This window comes from Anser brachyrhynchus, assembly GCF_964034855.1.
Source record: "Anser brachyrhynchus genome assembly, chromosome: 17".
NCBI lineage: Eukaryota > Metazoa > Chordata > Aves > Anseriformes > Anatidae > Anser > Anser brachyrhynchus.
In genome coordinates, this window is record NC_137710.1 from 1587240 (window position 1) to 1602705 (window position 15466).

General features: G+C 43.2%; 1 protein-coding gene across 7 annotated transcripts in view; it reads right to left on the minus strand.

Annotated features, from left to right (window-relative positions):
• The window catches only part of MYO1H (myosin IH), a 35480-nt gene that overhangs the window by 5122 nt on the left and 14892 nt on the right, over positions 1-15466 (minus strand). For all 7 annotated transcript variants that reach the window (XM_080559289.1, XM_080559291.1, XM_080559293.1 and 4 more), the window contains 22 exons: positions 14915-15034; positions 14515-14582; positions 13654-13759; positions 12926-13006; positions 12054-12145; positions 10624-10718; positions 9993-10039; positions 9371-9451; positions 8793-8898; positions 8449-8566; positions 8050-8163; positions 7385-7461; positions 6680-6748; positions 5948-6032; positions 5231-5390; positions 4254-4337; positions 3710-3803; positions 2797-2852; positions 2058-2193; positions 1440-1507; positions 949-1046; positions 41-140 (listed from right to left, as the gene is read on the minus strand). In XM_080559289.1, coding sequence (XP_080415415.1) covers positions 41-140; positions 949-1046; positions 1440-1507; positions 2058-2193; positions 2797-2852; positions 3710-3803; positions 4254-4337; positions 5231-5390; positions 5948-6032; positions 6680-6748; positions 7385-7461; positions 8050-8163; positions 8449-8566; positions 8793-8898; positions 9371-9451; positions 9993-10039; positions 10624-10718; positions 12054-12145; positions 12926-13006; positions 13654-13759; positions 14515-14582; positions 14915-15034 — 2055 coding nt within the window. The remainder of the gene's footprint in view (positions 1-40; positions 141-948; positions 1047-1439; positions 1508-2057; positions 2194-2796; positions 2853-3709; positions 3804-4253; positions 4338-5230; positions 5391-5947; positions 6033-6679; positions 6749-7384; positions 7462-8049; positions 8164-8448; positions 8567-8792; positions 8899-9370; positions 9452-9992; positions 10040-10623; positions 10719-12053; positions 12146-12925; positions 13007-13653; positions 13760-14514; positions 14583-14914; positions 15035-15466) is intronic.

The following is a 15466-nucleotide window of genomic DNA, read 5'->3' on the forward strand; positions in this document are numbered from 1 at the left end:
ACGTGTGAGTCACACTCCCAGAGCTTAGCTGAGGCCTTACCACTGTTAGTTGTCCATTTTTGGCTTTAAAGATCTGCGACTCCTGCCCAACAGTAAACACCATTGTCCCTTCCTTCCCAGAGCCAATGCGAAAACGAAGACTGCAAATACAGACAATTACTTATTAGATGCTTTCCTCACAATAGGCTTTACTCTAAGCCCCCTTTATTTCTGCTCCCTTGGCAAATCTTGTTAGATTAGAAGATCAGAGCCCTCTAGCTTAGGTAAATTTCCTGAACAATTGCATTATAACATACAACCCAGAAGGGTTTGATAAATGGTGCATGCCGGCCTAGTCTGGGCTCTTGAATTTTCCTGGTGCAATTAAGTGTTAGAAGATAAGCAGATCTGACCTGGAGAAAACCATTGAACACAAAGAATCTAATTACAATTGAAATGCAAAGGCCAGAGAGAGAAGCTGGAACAGCAGTACAGGTTTCATATGCCAGTTTCAATTTAAGTATTGATTTGAGAGACAGATTGCATCCACCTGCCATTAGCTTGGTGGTGTGACTGAGAAGGTTCCTGTGCTCAGCAATCACATTTTGGGGCCTTCTGAATCTTTTAGGGGAAGGAACGTTTATCCTGAAGTGACCCACAGGCTCAGCCCAGCAGGCTTTTCTCAGTCAGAGCTGGTGCTAATGAGATCTGCATAGAGGCCACTAAACCCACAACCTCAGGCCCAGGTCACACCAGCAGAAGATGAGCGGGTACAGCCAGATCCAGCAGGCCTGCCAGTAACGCAATGAAAAGCATTTCAAGTACAGTCATCTGTAAACGCATTTGGTTTTTAAGCAGATGGACTGTGGGCACTTCTCAAAGCTAAGCAGTCCAGACCCAAGTCTTCGAAGCAGATACTTTGACAAAATACAGCCTACACAATGCTACCCATTCAACTTTCTTTCTTACCTTCCCTGCACAACTTTAACAAGATTTTGCTTATTGGCCAGCACGCAGAGTTTACTGACTACCTCGAAGATATGTTCACAATGAAGGATCACATCTCCCTGGAAACAAAGGAGAGGCACAGAGTTAGCTGGCATTACACCAGCACACACGGCAGCCAGCAGTTGTACGTTCAGAGAAACTCCTTTCTAGTGCTAAAGTAGCAACTGCAGCACGGAAGTGAGTGCAGAACAATTACAGCAACCATCTATCTACAAGTCTGACTGGTTAAACATCCTTTCCAGGGACTATTTAGGATTTATAGTAACTTTGACGCTAAACAGAAGTGAAAGCTTTTATGGTAAAACAACAAGTGTTTAGGACGTAGCTGATTATCAATCAGTAAACATCAGTAATTGTGTATCTGAGTATTTCAAAGGAAAATATTTGAAGCGTTAGCTACAAGAGTTTATTTCTAACCACACATTCACAGTAGCGACATTTCATCTTCCTACCTTCTGTTTGTTGTCCTCAGGAACATGAATGACTACAATCCCGTCACTCAGGTTACTGGTAGAAATACCTTCAGAAGAAACCCAAACGTTAGAGGCAAGACAGCCAGGCAGTTACACAACGTGATCACCACCATCCCATAGGGGTGCTGTTCTCACGGGCAGTGACTCCAGCACTGGCTTGTTTACAGAAGGAAGTCACATTCCTGAAGAGGGGCTCTGTATCTTCTGAAGGATGAAGAAAGTACATTTCCCTCCTTAGACTAATACTCTAAAAAAGGAGCATTGTTTCATTATGTTCCAAGTTTTTAAAATACCTTCTGAAGATCACTTTCTGCCATCCACTTATCCAGTCCACATTTCCAACAGCAAAAAAGCATTAAACATTTGCTCCATTCCCTTCCATGCTACCACGAAACTACTATAAACAGCGTTCTTTCGAGGCACTTGGAGATCTTTAGTCCCACTACAGACCAGTTCCCCTGCCTCTCCTCAAACCACTGCTTACTTCTAGTTCCCCAATCCAAGGAAAAAGATATTTCAAAGATTCAGACGCTTGTCTTTCCCCCACCACAGGGTCACTGACAGGAAGGAAAGCCCCACACCGATTTCCACCATTACCTTTCAAAGTGGCGTAGTCTATTTTCTGCTTGATCTTTGCCATTTCCACCACATACGCCGAGGACTGGGTCAGAACGAGCAGCCGCTCTCGTGCTTTGAACCCGTTCCTGTCATACTTCACCACGGGGGTTGCATACTGAAAACAACGAGCCGGTGTCAGCATTTGGCACTCCAGCGAGGCCCGGCTCTGGAGGCAGCTCAGCAGGAAGCAACACCGCACTGAGGAGCTGCAATGTACAGCTCACAGCAGCTGTTGCAAACCTCTGCTTATGATAATCTCAGCTTTTGGTGTCCTACACCCTCACCCCCCGCCTCCGGCCCATCTGCCCCTCCTTTTTAATACTTCGTATTCAGGTAACAGAAGCATGTTTAGAGAAAGAAGCGTCACCCGTGCCCATCTCTGCCATAACCACAGGAAGAGCAATGCATACAGCGACACTCTTCCAGCTCATTGCAGTCCAAGTAGGGCTAACGATGCTTTTTAAGCTTTTATTAAAGGAAATGTTAAAAACTATTTTGTCTAGGTATATTTTGAGACCTGTCTCCAATTTAAGAGCAAGGAAACGCTGCACTGCTGTTTAGCAGCCTGCCCTGCCACCCAGGAACAGCCGCAGGACAGCCTCAGGCATCGTGGATCACTCAGTCTGCGTGACTGGCTCCCGGACTCAGGATCTGAACGCAGCTAGTTCAAGGGCAGCACCTGCTGATGGGCTGCTGAGCTCCAGCTTTCTTCCCTTACCTTGATCTTCTCACCTTGGATGAGCTGCAGTACTTTGGGGTTTATGTCGTTCTCTTCTGAGGATTAAACCAGAAAGACAAGCTGAGTGCACATGACAGATTGCCACCACTCCCACCAGCAAAAAATGGAACTGCTGCATCATTTGTCTTAACCCCATTAATCCTTGTCCCATTGGTACACTTTCTTCTAAACCGATGGTTTAGACGTTGCTCCTAAACCCATTTCAGTGATTTTACTGCGTGATATGTAATTCACGCTGGGAATTGCTAGCTGATTGGGGATCTGTCCTCGGTTCAGGCTCTAACACAAAAGGACTTGTGCTGAGAAGAGTCCAGGTCACTTTTTTTTTTTCCTACACAGTGCTTCAGCTGAAGCTGTCTGTGAGCTTCCAATAACGAACCCAGCATTTCACACACATCCCACTGCCACTGTCCCCTACACACACTCCCAGAACCCTCCCCTACCAATGTACTACGCAGGCTTTCCTCTCATGACTTCAATATGCTTTACGCCAACAAATCATCCCCAAGATTCATCTCTCTCTCCTTCCCCAGCAGCTCCAGTCCTTGGGATTTGATCCCCACTGCTGGCAGTGCTGCATTACAGCATCCAGCTCCGCTTCTCTGCTCCACTCCACACTGTGAGAATAGATCCCAGCTTTTATCCTTGGGTTTATGGCTGCGTACCAATAGATATTCCAGATACGCCCAGCAAGAGAACAAAGTCTGGCAGACTGATTGCCAGTGACCACTAAACATGACAGGGCACGGGAATTCAAGTGAGTGGGTCCAAACCCAGCAGGAGATGGTGCCTCTGTCAGGCAGGAATTTCCTCACAGAAACTTATTTTGTCAACATTTTCCTGACCAAGGACCACAGGGCCGAGTCCTTCAGGAGGCTTGGTGTGTACTCACTCAGTCGAGTATCCGCAAAAGGCTGGTTTATGCTCTGCAGGTAGCCTTCCTTCTTCCCTCTGAAAACGGCACTTGCTACAACTTTTTGCTGTAACTGTTTTGAGAAGAACATCCGTTTGTCCACGGGTAATATCAGCAGTTATAATGTAAACAGCAATACTGAGCACCACCATTCTTTCACTTACACAATATCTACCTGGCTCATGTGGCATTTTTTCCAGAATCTTTCCCTTTTTATTTGGTATAACACAGGAGCAAACTAATAAGGACTAAAGAGTCTTACAGATCCTTTCTTATTTATGGATGTATTCTATTTCGATGAAATGTGGTTTTAACACCATAAGATGTGCATCTGTAGAACTGCACTGTACACTGCAAGTGCCACTGAAACATTTAATTACATTCTCAGAAATGTTTGCTCAGCAAAAGGAACGGTGGCCTGTCAGGAAGTACAGTTTGCATTTGAAAGAATTCACCAGCGAGCACATACCACATGTTCACAGCGTGTTTCAACTTGCATGTTAGCATTCCATGTATTAGTTACCTGCACTTTCCTCTCAGCAGTGACACCCCTGCAGTATTTTCTTACTAGGTTCCTAATGCAGATTTTCTTTAGCATCTCAGATGTCTGCATTAAAAAAAAAAAGAAAAAAGAAAAAAAGAAGTGAGGCTGTGCCGACAACAACTCCTGCAGTCCTAAAGACAGCTTGGATCAGGCAAGTTTGTTACTTTCCAGTCACAAATCCATCTCTGCTCCCCCAGCCCGACCTACAGAGCACCTTTATTACCAGAGCAAGGTCACTGCCCACGCAGCAGCTGAAGGACACAGGACACCAAGCGGCTGAGTTATTACCAGAGCTACCGAAAGCAGCAAATGCCAGCTGTCACCCACACCCGACTGCAGCGCTGTGCAGGTAGCATGCCATTAGCGTTACTCTTTACATTACCTTTAGTTTTAGCTTTTTATCTTCCTGTGCCCACCTGCCCTGCTGCGTACTGGCCACAACCAGGTGGGAGTGATCTGTTCTGGGCCCAAGCTAGACTGAGGGCAGGATCAAAGAGGCAGTAACAAATAGCAGCAGCTGTTTCTAAATGAGTATTCTGCTGGAAGCAATTAGAGTTTGTCCAATTCACTCACTGTGGATGCCTGTCCTGCCAAATCCCAAACACAAGATGAAACGCTACGAGTCTATCTGTGCTGACAGTTTTAGAATTAATCCCATGATGTTTTGTTTTTAATAGAGCTCGTAAGTTCACTTTTCTGTGAGTACATCTTCCATTCTACTGCTTAAAACAAAGCTCCCTCCTTCCCCTCGGAAACCTGAGTGACGGTGCCATCCCTCCCGCTCCCATCCTCCCCCAGATACAAAGGGTCTCAAAGTCTCTTGAAGGCGCTGCCACCCTGCCTGAACAGAGGACAAGCCAGCAGATCACTGCTCTTTTCCTACGTGAAGTGAACTCACAGATGACCACAGAACAGCAGTCATCCTTATCACTCCCAAAGCCTACAGCAAACCTCACCTCTTCCAGGATAGAAGGAGGTCGGAGCCAGCTCTTGTCCAAAACAGTTTTTGGAACATGGTCTCTGAGCTTCATGAAGTAGTTGTACTGCACAAGCCGCACAAATTCAATGTTCTCTGGGCAAAGAGGTTTCTTCCGATTGATGAAGCCATTTATGAATCTACAGAAGACATCCAAATACTTACACATTATGTTCAGAAATCAATGGGAGTGTTAGGCAAGTCATAAAAGGCACGTAACAGGATAATAGATCGCTGACATTCACATGCACTATCGCCTGTGTTACGGCGATAGCAAGAGATCTTAAGCTCTGTAACATGCTGAACATTAACATGTTTTTCCAAGTTTCATTGAAAAAAAACAGTGCCTTGGATTTAAAAAGGAAGATAAACACCACTTCAGAAGTGGTGTTTAAGGGTGCAGAGAGGCAGGGTCATGTAAGAAGTGGTGAGATACCTGAAGAGAAAGGATAAGCATGCAAAGGATTAATTTGGAGATCCTTTGTACCACTACAAGCAGAACAAAAGAAATCAGAAATCCGTGCAAGTTGGAGAATTCATGAAAAGATGACAGGATTTACTGATCAAGCCTAGCTGGCAACTCTACTCCTAACTACAGCGATAGCTTAGAAATGGGTATGAAGATAGTTTTGACTATCCCCATGCTATGACCCATCACCTGTAGCCCTCCCCATGACAGCCACACAGTGATAGTTACTTCCTGATTATCTGAACAGCCCATGTTCTCTTCTTGGCCTCCTTCCGTGCCAGTGCTCCTCGCCAGCAAGCCTCCAGCTTGATAGCTGAAAGAATTAGTCAGTTACTTATGTTAGTATCAGAGGTCCTACGCAATGCTACCTTGTGAATTCACAGAGCAGGAATTATAACTGCCTCTTTTGCAGCTCTTCCCATAAGCTGATCTTTACAGTAAGAAGCTGAGAACATTTTATTCTCTGTAATAACTGGCTGACCCAGCACTACAAAGCTCAACATCAAAGCAGTGTCAGACCTTGCCATCATTCAGGCTCCCACCGTACCCTGTGCAAAGCACGCAGACCATCTTAGAAAGCTGGCCTTTGAGCCTCTAGTACTATACAGCAGCCTGTCCACTGTGATCAGGAGGTTTAATCCCCTAGCAGTTAGATGAGCAACCCCTTGGCACCCAAAACCCATTCCCACATGCACAGCAGAGGGTGCTGCCGCTGCACAGCTAATACCTGGGGCCTGGGAGAGGCCAAGAGCAGTACCTGGTGTGACATGCTAAACACAACTAAAGGGACCTCTAACTTTTCCACACAGTTATCACCCTGCATCTGAACAACACTCACAGACCTGTGGGGAAGCTGCGAGTGCTACCCACAGCAAAATGGATTCAAGACTTCCCAAAGCTACAACTCCTATTGGAAAACATAGCCCTAAGAAGAGAATCCTTGATTTTAAGAGCCCATACCTGCTTCTCTCTTCTTCTGGTACTCCCTCTTCCCAAGGCATCCTTTGTATTTGGCTTGTAGTCTTGAAACTGGCAAAAAAAAGCAGAGACATTGCTTGTATCTACAGAATCACTGCATTTAGGAACTTCTCAGTCTCACAGTGATTAAACACCTTGTGCGGGATTTCTTGTGTCTGTCGCATTCTCTGTGCACAGAAACAAAGTTACCAAAAGACCAACAAAACAGGAACAAAAGCAGCCTGTGTAGGAAAGCGTGATGTTAGGCAGTCCCACCCATTTCAAGCGGGTACAAACAGGTAGTACTGGGATCAAAGACCCGTGGCATCCCAATCCCTGGGGAAAGGGACTTAGTGCATCCAGGCACTGTCCAACAGCGTCACGAGTACGGCCGAAGTGGGGGAGTAGCTCTAAAGGAGGCGTATACCCAGGACTCAGGCAATAGAGCTACTGACTTGTCCACACCCTGTTAAAAGACTGAGTTTTCCTCGGAATCTCCAGATCTGTGCAGACCAGGGATGGTCTCAGCTCTCATCACATTTGTCTGCTACATGGATCTGGGGCCCAGAAACACTGCCCACTCAGGCTCTGCTTTTTTTAAATCATAGAATTATAGAATCATTAAAGTTAGAAACGACGTCCAAGATCATCCAGTCCAACCATCAAACTATATGATGAACTATATGATAAAGGGAACCGCAGCCATACCTAAGAGGTGCTTTCTGAATTCAAATGCATCTTCAGTAGCAAACAGAGTCTTTGGGAAACGAATGAATATTTTGGTTCTGAAAAAGAGACCAGGAAAAGAGACAGTTTGTTCATAGCGAGCCATCATTTCAGCTGCCCTAATCAGGCTCAGACCACCAACTAGCTGTAGTACTGACAAGTTAATGTCTTTCCTCATTTATCTAGCTGGCACATCCTGAAAAAGGCAGGCAGGTTGCCTCAGGCTGCTCAAGCAAGCAAGAAGGTCTGGAGCTGAATTAAGGCAGCCCATCCCTCATAACCCAGAGATGGAGGGAACTAGGCTAGATTCAAGCTTCCATGGAGATACAAAGGGGAATATAAAGTGGAAATTTACGCATCTGAGCTTCTTATTTATCCCCTTGCCCTGTGTACTGTATGCCTTTGGCTAGTTTACTTGTTTTAAAGTCACTAATCAGTAGCCCTCAGGTTTGCAGGTCCAGGTAGGTCTGCCCAGTTCACAGGGTAAGCAAGAGCCAAGCTTAAGGGATCTGTTCACACTACCATGTCTTGCAGCTGTCTGGAAGGATAATGTGGTGGCTTGTAGTCACAGACAGAATAGACAAACAGAAATGGGAAGCACCATGCAGCTGACCAGCACAGACGACAGCTAGAGAAAGGAAGTTTACCTCCCTAACTTGTATTCCTCAGGCTTATAACCAATATGCTTGATGAGCCTCTCCACACCCTCAGCTGCTGGCCCATGCCAGTGTGGCCAGGTAGCTGGACACAAGGATTTATACCTGGAAGATTAGCAAGACATCAACATAAATTAATTGACACTCGCGGAATTTCTCACTGAAGAACCTCTACACCAATTTCTACTCCTCACTCAAGGCACAAGATACTGAAGCAGATCAAAATGGATATAGTCAAAAAGCACCTATGAAAGTTACATTTGATGCAGAGTGAAAAACTGATACCTCTGCATCTCATAACGGGGACGTGACATTTAAACAATCCTTGCTCTAAAGCCCTCATGGGAGGGCAGATTGTACCCGGCTAAAGGGAAGAACAGCCCCACTTACCTTTGCAAGAAGAGTTCATACTTCCTCCGATATGCAAAGCCAGCTCGTCTCACCCGCAAGTGCTCCATCAGTCCCAGGTATTTCACCTGATGTCGGATCAGGAAATCATCAAACTTCCCTGTGGTATGAACAGATATATGCAATGGTAAATGCTGTCTGTGAAAGCTCACTCACACATTCATCTATTGGGACAGATATGGAAAAATTAAATCCACAACTACCTAAGGCAACATCTTAGCTGCTATCTTAACTAAAGAAATATGTGCATGTTGTACCTAGCGATAGCTAAAGCCTCCCCCTCTTTGTTCCATTATCTCAGCTGTGTGCTCAGCTTAATGCCTTACCAGGCTCCTTGTTCTCATTTGGTTTAATACAGCGCACATAAGAAGGCTCCTTGGACATCAAGATTTCTATTAGACTCATCAGACTGTTTTTGAACTGGGTTGCAACCTAAGATGACATTGAAAAAAGCTTGTTTAGCTTTGCAACTCAAGCACTGCAGTCAATGAAATCAACTTATTCTCTGCACACTTCTTAAAACTAAGTAAAAGGCTGACATATGCATTAGTACCACAAAGCTTTAGAAGCATAGTTAATCATCGGTTAACTGGACAGAGTGCTTAGCTGGAATATTTGAATCCCTGCCATACATCTGGACACGCAAGGTAGCTCTTCAGAAACTGAAGGCTGCTAGATGCTGTGCACAGAGCTCATTTTAGAATGATGCATTAATAACAACATTAAGGTCTGTCACATTGTTTGCTGCTGTTTCAGCAACATCGCTGTTGAACTACCAGGAAGTTACCAGGAGTATAACATCAGAAAGAAAAAAAAAATCAGGACTAAGGACAGGAACAGCAGTTAAATCAAGACCTAGGAAGTTAAGTTTATATTCAAAGTTAAGACTAGACATTGAACTCACAGTCTCTGGCCTCCTCCTGTTGTCTAGTTCTGACAGTAAAAAGCAGTCTCTAATGATTCCATTTTTAGAGTTGCACAGCACCTGAAACAGGCCAAATGAGAAACTGTTATAGATAGCACGAATGCTCTATGATGCTTCTAAGCTTGAGCAGCATGGCTGTAAGGATATTTAACAGAGAACTTCAAGCAACAGTCTCTACTGCTGAAAGTCAAAAGTAGTAGTGACCCCTGCAGTTATCTGACTTGCTTCACACGTCCAGCATCATGGCTAGAAGTTATGTATCTATTAGAAGGACAGCACGATCTATATTAAAGAACAATCTACAAAGTTTATGGCCTGACTTTCCAAGTTCAAGTCCTGTTAAGTCATCAGGTCACCTATGGGTCCAGCACAAAGTTGCTGTATTTGTCTTGCAGATATATTCAGTAAGAGCCTTTCAATTGATTTTGATTTCATCTGGGGATAACCCTCTTCTATCTAGACAGGCTTCATGTAAGTGCCTGAAGAACACAAAGGAGGAATTCATGTTCCTGTTTGCTACAGAGGTTAAATATACCTCCTGCAAAACATCTGTTTCAAGCAAGATAGCATACAAGAACAGCATGCCCTTTTTCACTCTTACCTCTTTCAGGTTTCTATATAGGAGATCATTGTTCTTTTCCAGAAATCCTGAAGAGAAAAAGAAGGTTTAGGTCTGTTTGAAGGCTACGCACTTCTGTGCTAAAGTTTCAAGAGCTTAGGAAAAAACCTGATTTTGCTGGGAGGCAAGAACTCAGTATACCAGCGGTCCTGGTACCCTCCCCACAGCCACCCTGTGTCTCAGTGGGTCTGCTTAGAATATGATGGTGAACATTATTTATTAAGCCACTGGAATAGTGCTGTTTCCTGCTGTAACCACTACTAAATACTAGTTCAACAGATGCTTTCTGAGCCTGACTCCAGTCAGTGGCAGCCTGTTGCCCAAGGAGCACAGGCCAACACATTTGAGTTTCCTTCTACAACTCAGTGCAGGTTAAGTATCACTTCTTATAACAGAAAAACCACCTCTGCAGTGCTAAGATTCTGTAGCAGGAGAACATAAATTCATTTTTATTTTCCTTCCAAAAATTTACATCCCGGGAATTCACACTGCATTTGTGTTCCCAGTAACAGTATCTTCAGATATTTTGTAATTCATTTTCACGTGGAGTTATTACCTACCATATTGGCTTAAATGCTCAAGTAACTGCTAGTCTGGCATTTTGTTCACTCACCAACAGCACAGTACGTGACTTCTCCTGCATAGTGAAGGAGGCGGAAATCCACCCAATCGATTGATTTTCTTGTTTTCTGATCTGCAAGCTTGCGACTACAGGGAGAAAAAAACACACACCAAGAGAAAAAGCAGCAAACAGATTTCCTCAGCTTGTAGAAAGTGACCTGCACAAAAACCAGCTGTATGACTGCTGGAAGTCTATTAAGTGTCTGTTCCTATCAACATGGCTCTGATTATACAGTTATGGCCCATAATCAAAAGATTATCTGTTCATTCTTAACAGCTAATAGCAGAAGCCAGTGCTGGAAAATGGGAGTCAGCTACCACACACTACTGAAAATACCTGCAACCCATCCATTGCCATTTGGCAATGATCACCCTTTCTGGATGGTATTAAGATTTCCTCTTATAACATTTATTTAAATATATTCTCATTGCCTACATGCTAAAAAGATCACCAGCTTCCTCAGTCTCAAGCTGAAACCAAAGGGGAAGGATTGTTTGAGATATTTTGCCCTAGAACAAGAGCACAAATACAAAGGAGGAATCAGTTTTCGAGAACAGCAGAAAAATTTTAGTAAGCAAGGGCTGGAAAAAAAAAAAAGAGCAACTTAAATTATTAAGTTTCAGCTTTGTAAGCAGTCACTAACAGCACAGAATTGTGTGTCACAATAGCACATTAGTACATCAAAGTTTCTTTCCAAGAACGTTACCAAGTACAGATTCTGTTTAAGCAGCTCTAGCACTTCTATTTAAAGCTTTTAATCAGGCAGAGCAGTATTAAGGCACACGGTGGTGACAAGGAAGTTGGCTACAAATTTTCCACTTAGCTGTAATGATCAGAGATCTAGAAACAGTGACAATTCAGCAGCATGACTCTGAATTGATGACTAGTGAAAACCTTTCAGTAGGCTTCTGTTAGAATCTGCCAGAACAGCCTAGTGTGCACGTGTTAATCAGCCAGCAAAATCAAATCTACAAACATTACAAATTGAGTACTAACTAAAATGCCACTCATTTGGGAGATTCTAGCAGGGACATGTTTCTTTTCTCTTCGAATCCAAAGACCACACACATAAAGATAAACTCCTCCAAAAGCATTTACGTACACCTCATAGCCTGGGGTCCTAGGCTCCTCCTCTTCACAATACCTTCAACTTTCCCTGAAGTCAGCTTGGGATAAACTAATTTAATATCCACAAGATTGGTCTTTTTTTTTTTTTTAATTATTTTTTTTAAATGCAGCACACACAAACATGGAATGAAGCAAGATTCAAAGATCATACCCTACCAGGGTAGCACATTACAGTGGGAGACAACGGACAGGCTGCTTGACCTTCTCCAGTATAAAGAAAACTGTTCCCTCCCCAGTAATCTGTTATGGGTGAGAGTTTCCTTTGTGGTAAGATACAAAGCATAAATGCATACGTCACGAAATGGGCATGATCTCCTACTTTCTCTTCCAGCTTTTCCAAGAAGCTCAAATCAGTTGCTTCACCGGGTCGTAAGCACTCTTCATCCTGAAACAGCAGGCAACAGATCGAGTGCTAATTCCACTTCAAGCTTGGCTATATGACTCTACAGGAAGGTTACTAGATTTCTTACTAATTAGGGTTTGCATTCAAAAAAGTATCATCATCATAGTAACTTGTGTGCTCAAGTCTCTTCCATGTGGAGCTGCACAATTAATTGAAATGAAAAAGGTTATTTGGTATTGCAAAATAGCATCCTCATGAAAAACTCCAGGGAAAGTTCCCTTCAGCCTCTCCTACTTCTCCTGCCATCCCTATGAAGGCACAAAGGGTGGCTCCTTCAGATCAGCAGTTTAGGAGCAGTAACAACAGAAGGGAAAGTAAACAAGAGCAAGACCAGGAGCTCAGGAGGAGGAAGGCAGCTCGCATTCTTCCTTCCTGCCTGAGCCCTTCTGAAACATCAGGCATCAAGGCTAGCAAGTCACATAAGCACATAGATGGGATGAATTGTCCTTCACTTTTACAAGAGTCTGGATAGCTGGCTTCAGGTAGGAGAAAGAGAGAGAAAGAGAGAGAGAGAGAGATCTAGGTCTTTTATCCAGCAGAGAAAGTTGCTGTGGAAGCAGCATAGTTCTTTTAAAATCCACTTTTTTTTTTTTTTTAAACAAGTGGATATTCTACTTCAGGGTCTTTGATAAAGTCTGGTTATTCATTTGGTTCTGAATAATGCAGAGCCATCACATAATTAGAAAAAAAAAGTTATTATGAACCATTACAATAGAGCACAGGCAGGCACGATAATTTAAGTAGCACAGACTCTGTTCTCACCAGAATGGAGATTATTCCTTTATGCTTCTGCTCAACCAAGTCACAAATGATCTTATTGTTAAAATACGGAATTGGTTCCCACTGGAAATAAAAGGAGAAAAAATAAAAGGTTTATAGGGAGGGAAGTCTTTTCCTAGCAATTTTTAAGTTCTTTAGGGCCAGGCTCTGATCCCACTGAAGATCAGTATAGCAGGTTAGAACCAAGCCCAGCAACCCATTCCCCCCACATTACAGTCTTCCTGTTCTCAGCAGCCTAGACAATCCTCTTATTCTCTATGTTAGTGCACTCCCTCTTTCAATGTCTTGCACTGTGGAGTTCATTTCTACAAGGATATTGTGCCTGTTAACCTTTTGAGTTTGGGGCACTGTCCTACTCCTTTCAAAGGTGATGCAAATTAAGTCTAGGCTGAATTGCACTATAAGAATGGTTACAGAACGGGATCCACGGCTATCCTACACATCTCATATGACCAATACACAGATGAACTGTCCAGATTTGCGAATGTTCTCCTGGGTGAAAGAACGACAGGTACACACTGAAGCAGAATAGATTTACAGGGGAAGTATTTAAAATGAGTATATAAATATACAAAAAGGATAGTTTTCCATGTGGGCAGAAGAAAACATGACAATTAAACAAAGCAAGATGCCTTCTTCATGGATGATCAAAAGCGTTCTGTGTAACGGCTGTTCAAAGGAATAAGAGGGGTGGGGGAATAATAAATTACCTCTATTCCTTCCAGTTCATACTCCTCCTGCTCTGCTTTCAAGGTCATCTCAATCAACAGCTGCTGGAGTTTCTCATTGCAGTAATTAATGCAGAACTGCTCAAAGCTTCAGAGTTGTTAAGCGAGAATTAGTTTTTAATTATTTCATGAATACAATCTTATTTCTCACACCACAACCTACTGTTTCCCAGTCAAAGTCTACTCCTCAGCAGATCAAACCCCACAGTTTTTTTAATGAAAAACAAGTTATTTAATTATTTTAAAGTAACTGCTCCCTTTTATCTACCTGCTTCTTAACACTGTAACCAGATTAGAGGTCTTGTGTGGGTGGGGAGACAGAGGGAAGAATTGGTCAGGCCTGCCTCTGTTACACTAGAAATGAATCTTATCAGCTGTGCTGCAAACCTGAAGTCCCAGCACCTACCCAGGACGCTAGGCTGGGCATCAGAGAGCTTATTTAGGTCACAAAAACCTAGAACTCGGGCAGCTGGTATTGCTGGCATCTCCACAGCACTCCTTCACTTGAAAATTTATGATGGGCCTGAAGTGATTAGGAAAAACAGAATTGTATTTGACTTCAGAAAGCTACTTTTTAATGTGCTTGTAGTTTTTAAAGCCTTAAAACTTCCTCTTGCGTACATACTGCATACACTCTTTCTACACTGTTATAGCAATGGCTTAAATCAGGGCAAGCAGACTTAGCTAAAGCTTTCACTACAGGGATCAGCTAATCCAGAGCATTTGCAGACACCTGTAGTGTGTTTTTGCTGGGACAAGACTGTGCTCAAGAAGCCCTGTAGCATTCAGCACATGCTCTGGCCATGAGGACAGATTACCCCAGGTCTCAGGAACTGTTGTTACCTGTTTGTGTCCAGCACTTCAAAACCATAGATATCCAGCAGGCCAATAACTGTTTTCCGAGTTGAATCCTGTTAAAGACACCATTTGTAACTGCTGTTTAGCTGATGCTTCTTTGCATGATTTCATGTTCTTTTTTCATGTAAATTTTAAACTTTCACTTTCAGAACTTCATGTCACACAGCAATGGAGTGGCCACATCAAAGCAGGTAGTTAACTGCTAAAACTATTTAACATACCACCTTCCACACTTCACACTTAACTAAACAGTTTTCCAGCTTAGAGCTGTGGGATGCCTCTACATCAATTACAAAGTGCCCAAGATATTTGGCAACGAGCGCTGTAGGGCCCCACTGGAAGAACTCTGCTCAGTGTCTAGGTGGACACTAGACAAGTTACTAACCTTGTTGGCTAGAGAGCCATTAATTTTGTTGACTAGCCAAGTGAAAGTCCGTCCATAAATTGCCTTTGCAACTGCATCCCGAGCATAGAATGCCAGATCCACATTCAATGGGCTTAGGACCTAAAAATAAAGGTTTGACAGATACAATAAATAACACAACCAATAAGAGCAAACTTCTGCAAAACCAGTTCACACTTCTGGCTTGGAGAATCAGTAATTGCTGTAAGCTGAACTCTGAGCTGCGGGATATCTGAACTGTGACTACTTAGATCTTTATTTACTATTGTCATTATTTCAATTATTTCAGTCTGGTACATCTCCACACACCAGCAGGACTGTGATACTGCATTTCAGAGTATTAAATACAGAAAAGTGAGGAAGAGTATTCTGAGTTCCTTCTAGTTTTATTTTATTAAGCTTTGTACAAAATGCTCAAAGAACACTTTATATTAGAGCTTTCCTCTATTCATGCAGTCTAGTTTCCCAAGAAGCACTTCAGGGACAAAACAAAAGGAGATTGGCTCAAATACACACTGCTTGCATGTGTCTTAT